At 43.0% G+C, this 13,669-nt stretch overlaps 2 protein-coding genes across 2 annotated transcripts; both read left to right on the top strand.

The window, feature by feature from the left end:
• The first annotated feature begins 39 nt into the window (after positions 1 to 39).
• On the top strand, positions 40 to 7,889 carry hadhab (hydroxyacyl-CoA dehydrogenase trifunctional multienzyme complex subunit alpha b). The gene is made up of 20 exons (XM_084569352.1): positions 40 to 595; positions 1,352 to 1,393; positions 1,478 to 1,548; positions 1,639 to 1,772; positions 1,873 to 2,011; positions 2,145 to 2,264; positions 2,689 to 2,791; positions 2,899 to 3,021; positions 3,109 to 3,227; positions 3,479 to 3,535; positions 3,624 to 3,733; positions 4,135 to 4,269; positions 4,387 to 4,558; positions 4,694 to 4,780; positions 4,882 to 5,022; positions 5,157 to 5,225; positions 5,336 to 5,531; positions 5,636 to 5,750; positions 5,854 to 5,999; positions 7,146 to 7,889. Exons 1-20 carry the CDS (start codon positions 529 to 531, stop codon positions 7,289 to 7,291), a joined length of 2,292 nt encoding a protein of 763 aa, XP_084425478.1. The 5' UTR covers positions 40 to 528; the 3' UTR covers positions 7,292 to 7,889.
• A 320-nt stretch (positions 7,890 to 8,209) lies between these two features.
• Positions 8,210 to 13,656, top strand: kif3cb (kinesin family member 3Cb). Its single transcript, XM_084569118.1, has 8 exons — positions 8,210 to 9,735; positions 9,818 to 9,919; positions 10,019 to 10,141; positions 10,340 to 10,458; positions 11,407 to 11,523; positions 12,048 to 12,162; positions 12,640 to 12,818; positions 12,998 to 13,656. The coding sequence occupies exons 1-8, from the start codon at positions 8,329 to 8,331 to the stop codon at positions 13,146 to 13,148; spliced, it is 2,313 nt and encodes a 770-aa protein (XP_084425244.1). The 5' UTR covers positions 8,210 to 8,328; the 3' UTR covers positions 13,149 to 13,656.
• Positions 13,657 to 13,669: the final 13 nt, after the last annotated feature.

Below are 13,669 nucleotides of genomic sequence, written 5' to 3'. Positions count from 1 at the left end.
TGTTTAGGAAATATTTCCCTTACTCTTGCTATACTATAAATATCATGACTCATGTGTCCATGTCTAAATATAAAATAAGCTGTGTTAAAGTTGAAGGAGAGATTTGAAGTCAAAGGAACAGATTTTTGCCTCCACCTTGTGGTAAACTCCTGCCATTACATTAATTTAGTATCATTACACGTTTGAGGTATTCACACAATTTTAATGATTACAATATTCTCAAACTGTTTGTCAGCTATGTAAACAATCATTTGAATGACACTACATTTAAGGTTTACGATTTTAAGTCGAAATTGTGGTAACTTTTAAGAGAATGGCTAATATTTTGTAGTCCTTGAACAAACGTCCAATGAGCCGCGCGATATCTAGAATCGACCAATGGGATGCGGGGCTCTTCAAGGACAGCCAATCAGCTTCTGGCCTGCGTGTGGTTTTTCAGGAAGTGGCTTAAAGTCGGGCAATCTCATGATAGCACTGTGTCAGTGATCGAGCTAGTTAGCTTCAGTTCAGCTGACCTCCGCTCCCAAGATGGCTGGTGTACGAGCCCTTGGTGTTCTCTCCCGATTGACAGCAAAGAGATATGCGCTATTCACAGGTACAACTTGAAAGCGTTTGGTGTTTAATGTTAAAAGGGAATTGATACTAAAAACACCGGGGCTTGCTAAGTGCAGCAGAGAGATAATTAGCTTTGTTAGACTAGCTGTTAGCTCCGAGGACCGTCATGCAGATAATGTGTGCAACTTAACAGCGCGATAGTTTCAGAAAACGTAATTAAAGTTTAGTGAGAAATAAAAAAAAAAATAAAGCGTAACTTTAAAAAAAAAAAAAAATGTTTTAGCGAGCCAACTTTAGCGCAAACTTGCTCTCTTTGTGCTAGTTAGCTTGCTGCTACGGAATCATTTCAGTCAAGGCTGCTCTGTTACAAAGTCCAAGTTTTTAATTCTGACTCCACTGACAGCTGACTTTGAGACGTCCCGTTTTTGACAGGTGAGACGGCGTTTTGACAGTTTTGACAGGCGTTTGAGGACGTGTGCCATTCATTCGCCATTCACTAGCCTAGCCTCTGTTTCTGTCCAGCTGGGGGCGGAGAATGTAGGTGAAGGGTCGCCTTCCTCTAGATTACACTGCATGGCCGAGACAGCTTGAGGTCACAGCTATTTTATTATGTCAACGTCCCATACGCGTTTAGTAAATTTGCTTAAGGTTGTCGCTCTGTTTCGATTTAGGTTTTGTGGTGTTTTTTTAATGAGTTTCTATAGTAAAGCAGCAATGCAATGTGCAGATGTTGGAGGACTATAATGCATATTAAATGTAATAATACATGTTTGTCTTTATCTTCTTTTCATTACAGGCACTAACTTCCGCACGTTCTCAGTAGCTCCTGCCATGATGGGTAATTTCAATGTCATTTATGTTAAAATGTGTGTATAAATAGCTCAACACTGTCCATTGACACAATTCCCTTCTCTATTTTTAGCGCGGACCCATGTGAACTATGAAGTCAAGGGAGATGTTGCTGTGGTACGGATCAATGACCCAAACTCCAAGGTAGGAGCTCGCCGAAAATGAAAGGAAGCGTTTGTTTTTTTTTTTACATTTGGGCGCGAACGTGAGCATAACGGCCGCATCTCCCTCCAGGTGAACACACTGTCGGTGCAAATGCAAAAGGAGATGACCGAAGTGATGGATGAAGTGTGGGCCAACGATGCTGTTCAAAGTGCTGTCCTCATCTCGTCAAAGCCAGGGTGCTTCATTGCAGGAGCTGATATTAAGTGAGCAAACCTTGTGACTTCTTCTTATTTACCAGTTGCAATTAAAGTCTTAAGAATTTAAGTCAACAAACTTATTCTTATATTTTTACATCTCCTATAGTATGATCCAGGCCTGCAACAGTCCAGAGGAGGTCACCAAGCTTTCTCAGGAAGGGCAGAAGATGTTTGAGAAAATTGAAAAATCTCCAAAGCCCGTTGTTGCTGCCATCAATGGGTCTTGCTTAGGAGGAGGTTTAGAGGTAAATAAAACTAGTTTCAGCAACCAACTGTGTGTGTGTGTGTGTGTGTGTGTGTGTGTGTGTGTGTGTGTGTGTGTGTGTAATGAGGACGAATGAAGATGATAATAATGTGTTGGACTTGTTTGTGTTTCAGTTTGCCATTGCCTGCCAGTACAGAGTTGCAACAAAGAGCAAGAAAACTGTTCTGGGAACTCCTGAAGTAATGCTGGGTCTTCTGCCTGGAGCTGGTGGAACACAAAGACTCCCCAAAATGGTTTGTATAGGAATTATATTTTCTACATTTCTGTTTTATTTTTAGAGTACAAAACAAGCAAAACAACAATAAGAGGATGATGAGGATAATATTTGAATGCATTCTCTTATAGCTTGCATCAGGATACGACCTAAAATGGCCAGGTTGTGATGCAAAATAAACTGGTTAATGCTCATAATTGGTTTAACATGTTTACATGCACCTTTTGAGACCCAGCAGACTGGCAGACAGATTAGCCCCCTCCCCTCCCACCCCACCCCACTCATCATGACATGTTTTCAACAGCCTTATGCTTCAAAGTTCAGGATTAGGACTGCACTAGCACATCTATACAAGCTAGTATGTTTTTATGACCTGTACACAGCAGAAATAATGTCACTCGTCATGATTAACCGGTTGCAACATGTCTTCTGTTATTATCTAGGTCGGTCTCCCTAGTGCCTTTGACATGATGCTGACTGGAAGAAATATCCGTGCAGACAAAGCCAAGAAGATGGGCCTTGTTGACCAGCTAGTAGACCCTCTAGGTAACTTGACTCACAAAAAACGTTGCTTCAAATGGGTAGGTTGAAGTATTAACACATGCATAAGCTGTAATCTGTCGACAGTATTTAATAGTCTGCTTGTATGATAGGACCTGGACTGAAGAGTCCAGAGGAAAGAACAATAGAGTACCTTGAAGAAATTGCCGTCGAATGTGCCAGAGGAATCGCCAATAAGAAGATTTCTCTACGCAAAGAGAAAGGCATGATGCAGAGTAAGTTGTATTGATGAAGCGGCTGATTCAAGAGGAACTTGTGTTAATTTAATCTTGAATGTAATTAATGTTTCTTTTTCTCCATAGAAATTCAAGACTACGTTATGGGCATTGAGTTCGTACGGAATCAAATTTACAAAACGGTCCATGGTAAAGTTATGAAGCAGAGCAAAGGCCTTTATCCAGCACCCCTGAAGATCATTGAAGTACGTAAAAGCTCCTTCTAGCAATACATTATAACAACTTATGCATCAAAGTTGTGACGGGACATTGGGCCTATCCCCTTTAACATAACGTTTTCTTTACGATCTCTTGAGTTTAATGTGGCCATTTGTAGTAAAATAAGTCTCAGTAGTGTTCATTGGTTTATCAGTTGTAGATGGCAAATTCAGTTTGGTCTCTTTTGTTTTGGTAACCCTATTTAATGACTTCTTTTTGTATCGTTTCCCCTTCTCAGTGTGTGAAGACTGGAATTGAGCAGGGGCCCACCGCTGGATACTTGGCCGAGTCTCAGGTAAAGTTTGTTGGCCTACATCAGAGGCACAATCAGTGTTGTACACTTGAAAGTTTGTGAAACTCACTATTTCCCACGCTTCTCACAGAATTTTGGTCATCTGGGAAAAACCTCAGAATCGGCAGCTCTGACTGGTCTGTACCACGGTCAAGTGGCCTGCAAGAAGAATCGCTTTGGAACCCCTCAGAAAGAAGTGAAGTAAGTTTTCGATGACTTTCATTTACTTTTAGATTTTTGTCCTTTTTCAATCTGATAATGTTGTTGCTGTTGACACATTTATACTGATGTCAACTTGTAGACTATTCAGAAACTTTGCCATGGTCTAAAAGAAGTATAAAGTCAGATTTATGGTTTCTTTTTTTCTGTGCTAATTTCAATAAAAGTAAACACAGCTCACTAGTCGGTGACTAGCGCTTTAGTGGCACAACTACAGAACGAAGCTCACCTCTGCCAAACGCCTGTGTCTAGTCTATTTTTAGCTTCTGAAATGCTTGCAGGGGTTTAAAGCCATGGCGTACAAAACAAAACCAGCAGGAGTGCAACTCAGCCGCCTCCTGTAAAATTGTTGTAACGTCCATCCTTTTTTTGATTATCGCCAGGACTCTTGCCATCTTGGGAGCAGGTCTGATGGGCGCAGGTATTGCACAGGTGACAGTGGACAAAGGTGTGCACACAATCCTGAAGGACACCACTGTGGCTGGACTGGCCAGAGGAGAACAGCAGGTTTACAAAGGGTGCGCTTGATTTTCATTTTTATTGACGGCTCACAGCTACTACATGAAATTACTGAAAAATATAAGATCAAAAAGTGTCTGTGTTGGCGAATTATTTGACTTTTATTTTTCGTTAAGGCTCAACGACAAGACAAAGAAGAGGAGCATCACGTCATTTGAGAGAGACTCTATTCTGTCCAACTTAACCGGCCAACTGGATTACAGCGGCTTCGAAAAGGCCGACATGGTTATTGAAGCTGTGTTTGAGGACATTAACATTAAGCACGCAGTCCTGAAGGAGGTGGAGGCTGTAAGTGTGACTGACAAGGCTGCTCCCCTAATATATTGTACTCATTTAGTTGTAAACATCGGTCCATATTTTCTTATTTTATTTGTAAAATCCAGTGAATACAGGTTAATATTGTGGTGAAACATTTTTCCGCAGGTCGTCTCCCCTCACTGCATATTCGCCAGCAACACATCTGCTCTGCCCATCAAGGACATCGCTGCTGCAAGCAAGAGACCAGACAAGGTTTGTACTTAACAACCTTGGAGTTCCAAATCTGCAAATTTGCAAATGTGGCTTAAACAGAAGAAGCACTGCAAAATGTGATATTTTCTTCTGCACCTCAGGTGGTAGGAATGCACTACTTCTCTCCAGTGGACAAGATGCAGCTCCTTGAGATTATAACCACTGATAAGACGTCAAATGACACGACAGCCTCTGCTGTGGCAGTAGGCCTAAAGCAGGGCAAAGTCATCATAGTTGTTGGGGTAAGATTTAGTGTTGTGTGTGGTTATTAAACAGTGAACATAAAACGGTGAAGAATCACAGTTTAAATATAGCAATAATGAGTTTAATGCATTGCTTACTGTTTAAATGTTAATAAATGTTCTAATCTTTGCAGGATGGACCTGGATTCTATACAACAAGGTGTCTGGCTCCCATGTTGGCTGAAGCAGTACGAGTGCTTCAGGTTGGTTGAATTACAGTTTAAAATCTAGCTGTGGATTTAGTGCTTATTGTTGCTGTAAATACTGTCAGGCAGTCGGCATCCATTATGTAATAATATCTTGTACATTACAGGAAGGTATTGACCCCAAGAAGTTGGATGCCCTCACCACAAGCTTTGGGTTCCCAGTGGGAGCAGCAACACTGGCCGATGAGGTCGGTATCGACGTTGCTGCTCATGTGGCCGAAGACCTCGGCAAAGCTTTTGGGTCCCGCTTCGGTGGCGGAAATGTGGAGGTTCTGAAGACCATGGTGGATCAGGGATTCAAGGGTATGAGATTTCACATGCAAGAATTGTGTCTAAGTACTCGTGTTTTAGTTTATGTGAACATTCATTTACTGAAATGTGGTTTTGCATTTTCTTTTACTGTATAGGTCGCAAATCAGGAAAAGGTTGCTATGTCTACCAGCCAGGAACTAAAAGCAAAGAGGTTAACCCAGATATTGGAGACATCCTGGAGAAATTCAAGATGGCACCAAATCCTGCTGTGTAAGTCGACACTGGACGGCTGCAGGATAAAGGAGTTATGTTATGAAGTTATGTTAAGTCTAAAGTGGCAGTATCTTTTATCTATGCTCTTATCTTTTAACAGTTCATCAGACTCCGATGTGCAGTACAGGCTTGTTTCCCGATTCGTCAACGAGGCTGTGCTGTGTTTGCAAGAGGGCATTTTGAACAACCCCTTGGAAGGAGACATCGGCGCCGTGTTTGGGCTGGGATTCCCTCCTTTCCTCGGAGGTCAGAATTAATTTGCATCATGGTGGCAAAGCATTGAAGGCTCTTGGGATAACTTAATCTTGTGCAGGATACCTCTAGAGAAATATCCCTTTTATCTATTATATATACTGCCTGGCCAACAAAAAAGTCGCCACCTGGATTTACCTAAGCAAATAGGCACAAGCCTCCTATTGGATAGTTACTGCATGGGTGATTATCTGTCAACTGGCAACAAGTTATTTAACTGCAACTGATGCAATGAGTAGCTTCTCATTTCTTAAACAACCATGTCTAAAGACACGTCCCGTGGTCGTGGAAAAGATGTTAGAGCATTTCCACACGTACAGTGTGAAGGGAACTCAAGGGATTGGGACTGGACAGCTGTGTAGCCTTAAGAAAACCACTAATCAGTGAGGCTAACTGGGAAAAAAAGGCTTCAATTTGCTAGGGAGCATAAAGATTGGACTCTGGAGTAATGGAAGAAGGTCATGTGGTCTGATGAGTCCAGATTTACCCTGTTTCAGAGTGATGGGGGCATCAGGGTAAGAAGAGAGGCAGATGAAGTGATGCACCCATCATGCCTAGTGCCTACTGTACAAGCCTGTGGGGGCAGTGCTATGATCTGGGGTTGCTGCAGTTGCTCAGGTCTAGGTTCAGCAACATTATGTGTCCAAAGAATGAGGTCAGCTGACTACCTGAATATACTGAATGATCAGGTTGTTCCATCAATGGATTTTTACTTCCCTGATGGCACGGGCATGTTCCAAGATGACAATGCCAGGATTCATGGGGCTCAAATTGTGAAAGAGTGGTTCAGGGAGCATGAGACATCATTTTCACACATGGATTGTCCACCACAGAGTCCAGACCTTAACCCCATTGAGAATCGTTGGGATGTGCCGGAGAAGGCTTTGTGCGGTGGTCAGACTCTCCCATCATCAATACAGGATCTTGGTGAAAAAATAATGCAACACTGGATGGAAATAAATCTGGTGACACTGCAGAAGCTTACTGAAACAATGACACAGCAAATGTGTGCTGTAATCAAAGCTAAAGGTGGTCCAACGACATATTAGAGTGTGTAACCTTTATTTATTTTTTTGGCCAGGCAGTGTATGTACACTTTGACGTGATAATACTTCTAACTTAATGTCTCGCTGCTTCCAGGTCCTTTCCGTTTCGTGGACAGCTTCGGCGCTGACAAACTGGTGGCCAAGATGAGGCAATATGAAGCCGTCTACGGAAATCAGTTCACGCCATGCCAGCTCCTACTGGATCACGCGAAAGACGCCAGCAAGAAATTTCACAAGTGACCGACTCACCGTGTGTGCCAGTAGCTCCATAATAATAATAATAATAACATAATAAAACTCCACTATGCCATTAGGATGTGCCTAACATTGCTGTTATGTGTAAGGGGGGGGATACACCTTGTTGACAGTTTATTGGGTGCACCAGCCTTAAATGCTGCCATATAATCCTGCAATAAACCTTTTAATTTATAATTTTGGAGAGGTGTTCAGACACCTTGCAAAATTGTAACATCACAATCCTCATGGTCAGACTGTATTAGTTTTTATCAGGTGTACCTAATAAACTGGAAACTGGGCAGTGTCTTTTAAAACATTATTGACTTGATGTATAGATCCAAAGGGGCATATGGAGGCTAATTGTTCACACATCGCCTATGTAAAAACGGTGTAGATGCATAAGAGTTAAAACCCAGGTTCCAGCAGGCTGTTTAATTCTTAATTATTAATGAATGTCTACCTGTATGGTTTTGAGGGAAGTGTCTTTTCTTTTTTTGTACATTGAACACTTTTCCGGCTTGGTTTGGATGTAAATGTGACGCTTGAATAAAAATAAAAATTTTTGTTATTGAATCGGAAAAACCTGTTTACTCTGGCTGAGAGAAATAGAAGGTGCGTCCATGTCCCATGCTGGAGGGGGGGTGTCATTTATCACAGCTACAGAATGGGACCGTGCCATTAGAAGATGCGTTGCGGTCTCTTATTCGTCTGCGCAGGTCACATGTCTGATTTCCATTGTCCGCAGAGCAGGGTGTGTACCGCGGGGAGGCTGGGTCGGACTGGCTGCGTGTTTTTCCCCCCTCAGCAGCATCCTTTTTAAGATCTTGTGACTTAACTCGTCTGAAGGATGCTCGGGGCGGAGGATGAGGAGAGCGGCTCGGATTGCCTCATGTGTCGCTTGTTTTGCGGCGCATAGGGAAACAGAAGCCGCCCCACCTGCACGGGAAAGAGAGAGGAGCTGTGGACACCGCCCGAGACGGCGATGATCATGACGATGATGGTGTTAGTTTGAGGTTTATTTATTTTTTTTGTTAAGCAAGATGTCTAAAACCAAAAGCAGCGAGGCGGTCAGGGTGGTGGTCCGCTGCCGGCCCTTCAACAGGAGAGAGGAGGTGACGAGGAGTGAGAACATTTTGGAGATTGATGACAAGCTGGGGCAGATCACCATCAGGAACCCGAAGGCGCCACCTGATGAGCCGATGAAGGTGTTCACGTTTGACTCGGTGTACGGCTGGAACTCAAAACAAATCGACATCTATGACGATGCTGTGAGACCTCTGGTGGAGTCTGTCCTCCGGGGCTTTAACGGGACTATTTTCGCCTACGGACAAACCGGCACAGGTAAAACGCACACTATGCTAGGGGTGTCCAACGACCCAGACAGGAGAGGGGTTATACCAAATTCATTTGAGACCATTTTCACACTAATATCCAGAACTCAGAATCAGAAATACCTGGTGAGGTCTTCATACCTGGAGATCTACCAGGAGGAAATCAGGGATCTTCTGTGCAAAGACAATAACAGGAAGCTGGAGCTGAAAGAAAATCCTGACTCTGGTGTTTATGTGAAAGACCTGTCCTCAGTGGTGACGAAGAACGCCACCGAGATTGAACATGTGATGAACTTAGGGAACCAGTCCAGGTCGGTGGGGTTCACCAACATGAATGAACGCAGCTCTCGCTCGCATGCGATTTTCCTCGTGACGGTGGAGTGCAGTGAAGTAGGGCCAGATGGCGAGGACCACATCCGTGTTGGGAAGCTGTACATGGTTGACCTGGCTGGCAGCGAGCGCCAGAGCAAGACGGGCGCTAAAGGGAAGCGTCTGAAGGAAGCCGCCAAGATCAACCTGTCCCTGTCAGCGCTGGGGAATGTCATTTCAGCCCTGGTGGACGGGAAGAGCACCCACGTCCCGTACAGAGACTCCAAACTGACCCGCTTGCTCCAGGACTCGCTGGGCGGCAATGCAAAGACGGTCATGATAGCAACGGTGGGGCCTTCGCACAAGAACTTTGATGAAACCCTGGCCACGCTGAGGTACGCCAGCAGGGCCAAGAACATAAAGAACAAGCCTCGGATCAACGAGGACCCCAAAGATGCCCTGCTCAGGGAGTTTCAGCAGGAGATTGCACGCCTGAAAGCTCAGCTGGAGGAGCGAGGGATGCTCGCAAAGGAGAAGAGGAGGATGAAGAGGAATAGCAAGAGACTGAGTAAGAGCTTGGCTGGAATGGAAGATGATATCCTCATAGACAGGGAGGCAGATGTGTGGAAGGCGGTGGAGGATGAAGCAGAGGTGAAACACTACATGAAAGAGGGAGTTGACATCCCAAAGGTTCTCACCTGCCATGGGAACGGTGAGAAGTTAAAGCACCTGAATGAAAACAGGAAAAGCGTGGAGGATATGCAGTGGGATCAAGAGGCTTTGGAGAAGATCATAGAGAAGTATAAGGTACGATGAGGTGTGATGAATGAGACACTGGTGGAACAAAAGAAATTTACGTAAATATTTAATTGTGTGTGTTTGTCCTCAGGCTATGGAGAGCAAGCTGCTAGTGGGAGGGAAGACTATAATTGATCACACCAATGAACAACAAAAAATGCTGGAGCTGAAGAGACAAGAAATTGCGGAGCAGGTAATAAAGTTACTCCCTTAAAGGCTTTTGTGGTGCTTTTGTTCCCGTGTTAAAATCGGTTGTAAGTTGTTTGAACATTAATTATCTTCTGATGTGCAGATAAGACGAGAGAGAGAGATCCAGCAGCAGATGATGCTGCAGGAAGAGGAGACTTTAGAAATGAAAGAGACGTTTTCCTCCCTGCAGCAGGAAGTGGAACATAAGACAAAGAAGCTGAAGAGGGTAAGATGACTCACCCCCGCTAATGCAGTTAACAGTTAACAATAATCTTATTTTACACAAGGGATGTCAGTGGTGAGGTCAGGTTCCTCTGGATAGAGGGCTAACTCCCCGGGGCTTACATTTGATGTTTTTTCTTGTGCAGCTCTAGTGACGCAAGAATTTGTTTGGTTATTATTTATTTGGTTCTTTCTGTTCCAGCTGTACGCCAAAGTGCAGCTGTTGAAGGGAGAGATGAAAGACATCATCGATGAACACGTAACAACCAGACAGGAGCTTGAACAGACACAAACTGAACTCACCAGAGAGCTCAAGTACAAGTAAGTGGAGTTTCTGTCGCCTTTTCTGCTCTTACTTCAGCATAGAAATGTGGAAAGACAATTAATTTGCACACATTCGTGCTCACATCTTTCATCACACTTGGACTTTAAATGTTGTTTTATATTTTCTGGTAAATATATTTTACAAAAAACAAGTTCTCTTTTGGTTTTACTTTAAAACAAACTTATTAAATAAATCTAGTGAAAAGTTAAATACCGTAAAAGCAGTGATGTAAATTTTAAAGCTTACAGTGCTGGACGTTTGTCTCCCCCTACTGGCAGTGAGAGTAATTACAGTTTGTATGACATATCTTTATTAAGTGCTCTCCAGAAAGTAAAAATCATACCACTTGTAATCCATGTTGGTATTGAATATGCCTCCTCTGATCGCAACTTTCTTGGACCCTTCCTGCTTCTACGTCACTTATTAGTTTGTTTATTCATTCATAGTTCACAGATTCCAAGTTATATTTGTTACTCCCATTTGCTGTAGGCTCCTCCGTCTCTATCGCTACAGTTTATGCACTCCTGTGCTCGGGCAAATCGATCATTGCTGGTTAATGTAAAACTCTTCACTGCAGATGTGGCGGTGCAGCAATGTTGCCATGGACACAAGATTCAAAACTCCTGTATACTTAGAAATAGAGAGAGATTAACCGGTGCTGATCGGCTCAGTCAACGTCACATGTGCTTCGTTTCTGTTTAAAAATCTATTTATGTAGAATAAATAAGCTCAGCACAGACTTTCACTAGCTTCTTCTCAGATGTAAAGTACCTGAAATTACTCTGCACAGTAGCAGAATAAATCCCACCTTTCCTTCCTTAGAGAAACTTTTTGTTCGGCATTGCAATGTTTATAAGGAGGAGATTAATCTTCAGTATTAATGTGTATGTTTTATTTATTTATTTATTTATTTCTCTTGCACTGATTTGTGTTGCTCATTGCAGATATCTCCTGATTGAGAATTTTATACCGCCGGAGGAAAAGAACAAGATAATGAACAGGCTGCACTTTGACAGCGAGGAGGATCAGTGGCGGCTCCAGCCAGTCCTTCCGTCAGTGAGGTCAGTGAATGAATTAAACATTGACAGATGTAACTTTGGGTGGCACCTCAGAGAAATAAACTAATTGTAAATGAGCACTGAATCACAGAGGGCATAAAGCTGCTCCATGGTGCTGTTATGGCTATTTTACCCTTCACATTTTACACCTGAATGCACCTGCACATTCCCCTTAAATGGGAGGCCAGTTAAGATTCTGGGACATGTAGGAAATCAGTAACAGAAGCATGTTTGGGTTAAGCAAGCTGACGAAGGTGAGATATGCTTTTCTGTATTTTTTGTGTCATTATTGCATCTTTAAAAATAATCATAAAAACCCATCTCTACCACTGGGAGTCACCAAAGTAAAATAAAAAATACAATCCTTCGTATATGACCTTTTACGTACTCTAACCAGGCTGTAGATAGTGTCCATCATGTATCGTGCCTTGCCAGGTTGATCAGTTGCCCATATATGGCAATAAACCACATCTAGCAGTATGTAACAGAATCTAATCCCATCATTTCCCATGTCTTTTCCCCCCCAGTGCACCCACTCAGGTCAAGAGAAGGCCTCTCTCCGCTGTGGGATACAAGAGGCCAATCAGCCAATATGCACAGATGGCTGTTGCCACGGCTACCGGGGCCCCATCTAGATACCAGGTCAGTACTCAGGACGTTCACGAGTCCAGTTGGCAGAAACAGAAACAGCAGAGGAAGAGTTGAAGAAGGGATCTCGTTTCCATTTTCATTTTCACGGCCACCTTCTTTACCAGAGGATGTGAAGGCGGCCGTAGCCATGGAAACGGATTTAACTGTTGCATCTTTAGGGTGATGCTGTGAATTTCTCAAATACAAGCAAGAACTTGAAGAAGCGATATTAAATAATGCAGTCTGCTCTAGGAAGTATAGAGGATTATTGCTAGTAATATATCAGTGTAGTCATGCTGTATGCTCACCAAGTTTCTCTTTAGTTTTGCTGTACCAATGTTAAAATACAGCCAATAAAACTTGACATTTACAGTAATAGAAGCTTTTATGGGAAGGAAATAGGCTGTGTACCTGTTATGTTTTTTTACCAAAAGCCTAGATTTACATGTAATTACGTGTTTATAACTTGACTGTCATCTGCTTTTGCAGGCTGAGAATATCATGCTGTTGGAGTTAGACATGTCCCCACCGACCATGTTCACCTTGAACCTTAATGGCGCTCACCTGGAGAGAGCCTTTTCTCCCAGGCTGATGCAGGATCTTCTGGTTAATGTTCCCATGAGAGAGACGGGGGCTGCATCGTCACGGGTCAGGAAATCCCAGTCCTGGTAAGAGAACGGCAGAGAACCGATCATGTTTTACTTAAGACAGTTTAAACTTTTAGGAGCATTAACTCAAACTCTCTGATAGTGTGTAGTTTAAAATATCATTATTTTTGTATTGGGAGGGCAAAAATTAAACCTTTTCAATAATAACTCAGTCTGTTATTTTTCCTAATTCTCTGCAGGTATCAAGCACCACAAGCAGCATCCATCACAACATCCTCATCGTCCAGTACTCTGATGTCAGGACCTCAGAGCGCCGGTCCCTCCCAGAGACAAAGACCATCCTCTGCTGCCTATCTTCCACTGGGGGGTCCACTTCAGACGAGCCCCTGATCTGTGCTGAATCACCTGTGCCGTGGGGGGCGGCCTTAGTTTCAAAGTGACTCCAGTTTAGCCAAGGGCCATGTCATCACTTTAAACTGATTGTTCTCTTTAGGAAGCATTTACTCAACTTAACCAGAGAAGACAAACAACCTGTCATTATTATTATTAGTAGTATTATTTTGCTGTTTAATTTGAGGATGTTAGTTTTTTGACACCTGTCGCTTAAGATTTTGGTCTCTGTTTACACTCTGGCACACAAAAAGCACAGCTAGAAAGTAATTGGGGCTTTTTAAAGTCCTTATTTCATCCCCCCCACCCCCTAATAGCAACACTTATAATAATCTTTATTTTCTGCAGACGTAATGATGCATCATGTCTTTGCCAAAATAACGGAGAATGATGGGGAGGGGGGCTTAAGCCTGTACGCTTGACGAATTGCCGCTTCGATTTCTTGCCAAATGTAATTGTGAGCTAAAAAAAAAAAAAAATGTGGAGAAAGCAGTGCAGTGCTCTCTGGATTAGCTGCCTTA

Source organism: Chelon labrosus (genome assembly GCF_963514085.1).
Source record: "Chelon labrosus genome assembly, chromosome: 20".
NCBI lineage: Eukaryota > Metazoa > Chordata > Actinopteri > Mugiliformes > Mugilidae > Chelon > Chelon labrosus.
The sequence above is the reverse complement of the archived record's forward strand: the minus strand, read 5'-3'. Positions and strand labels throughout refer to the sequence as shown.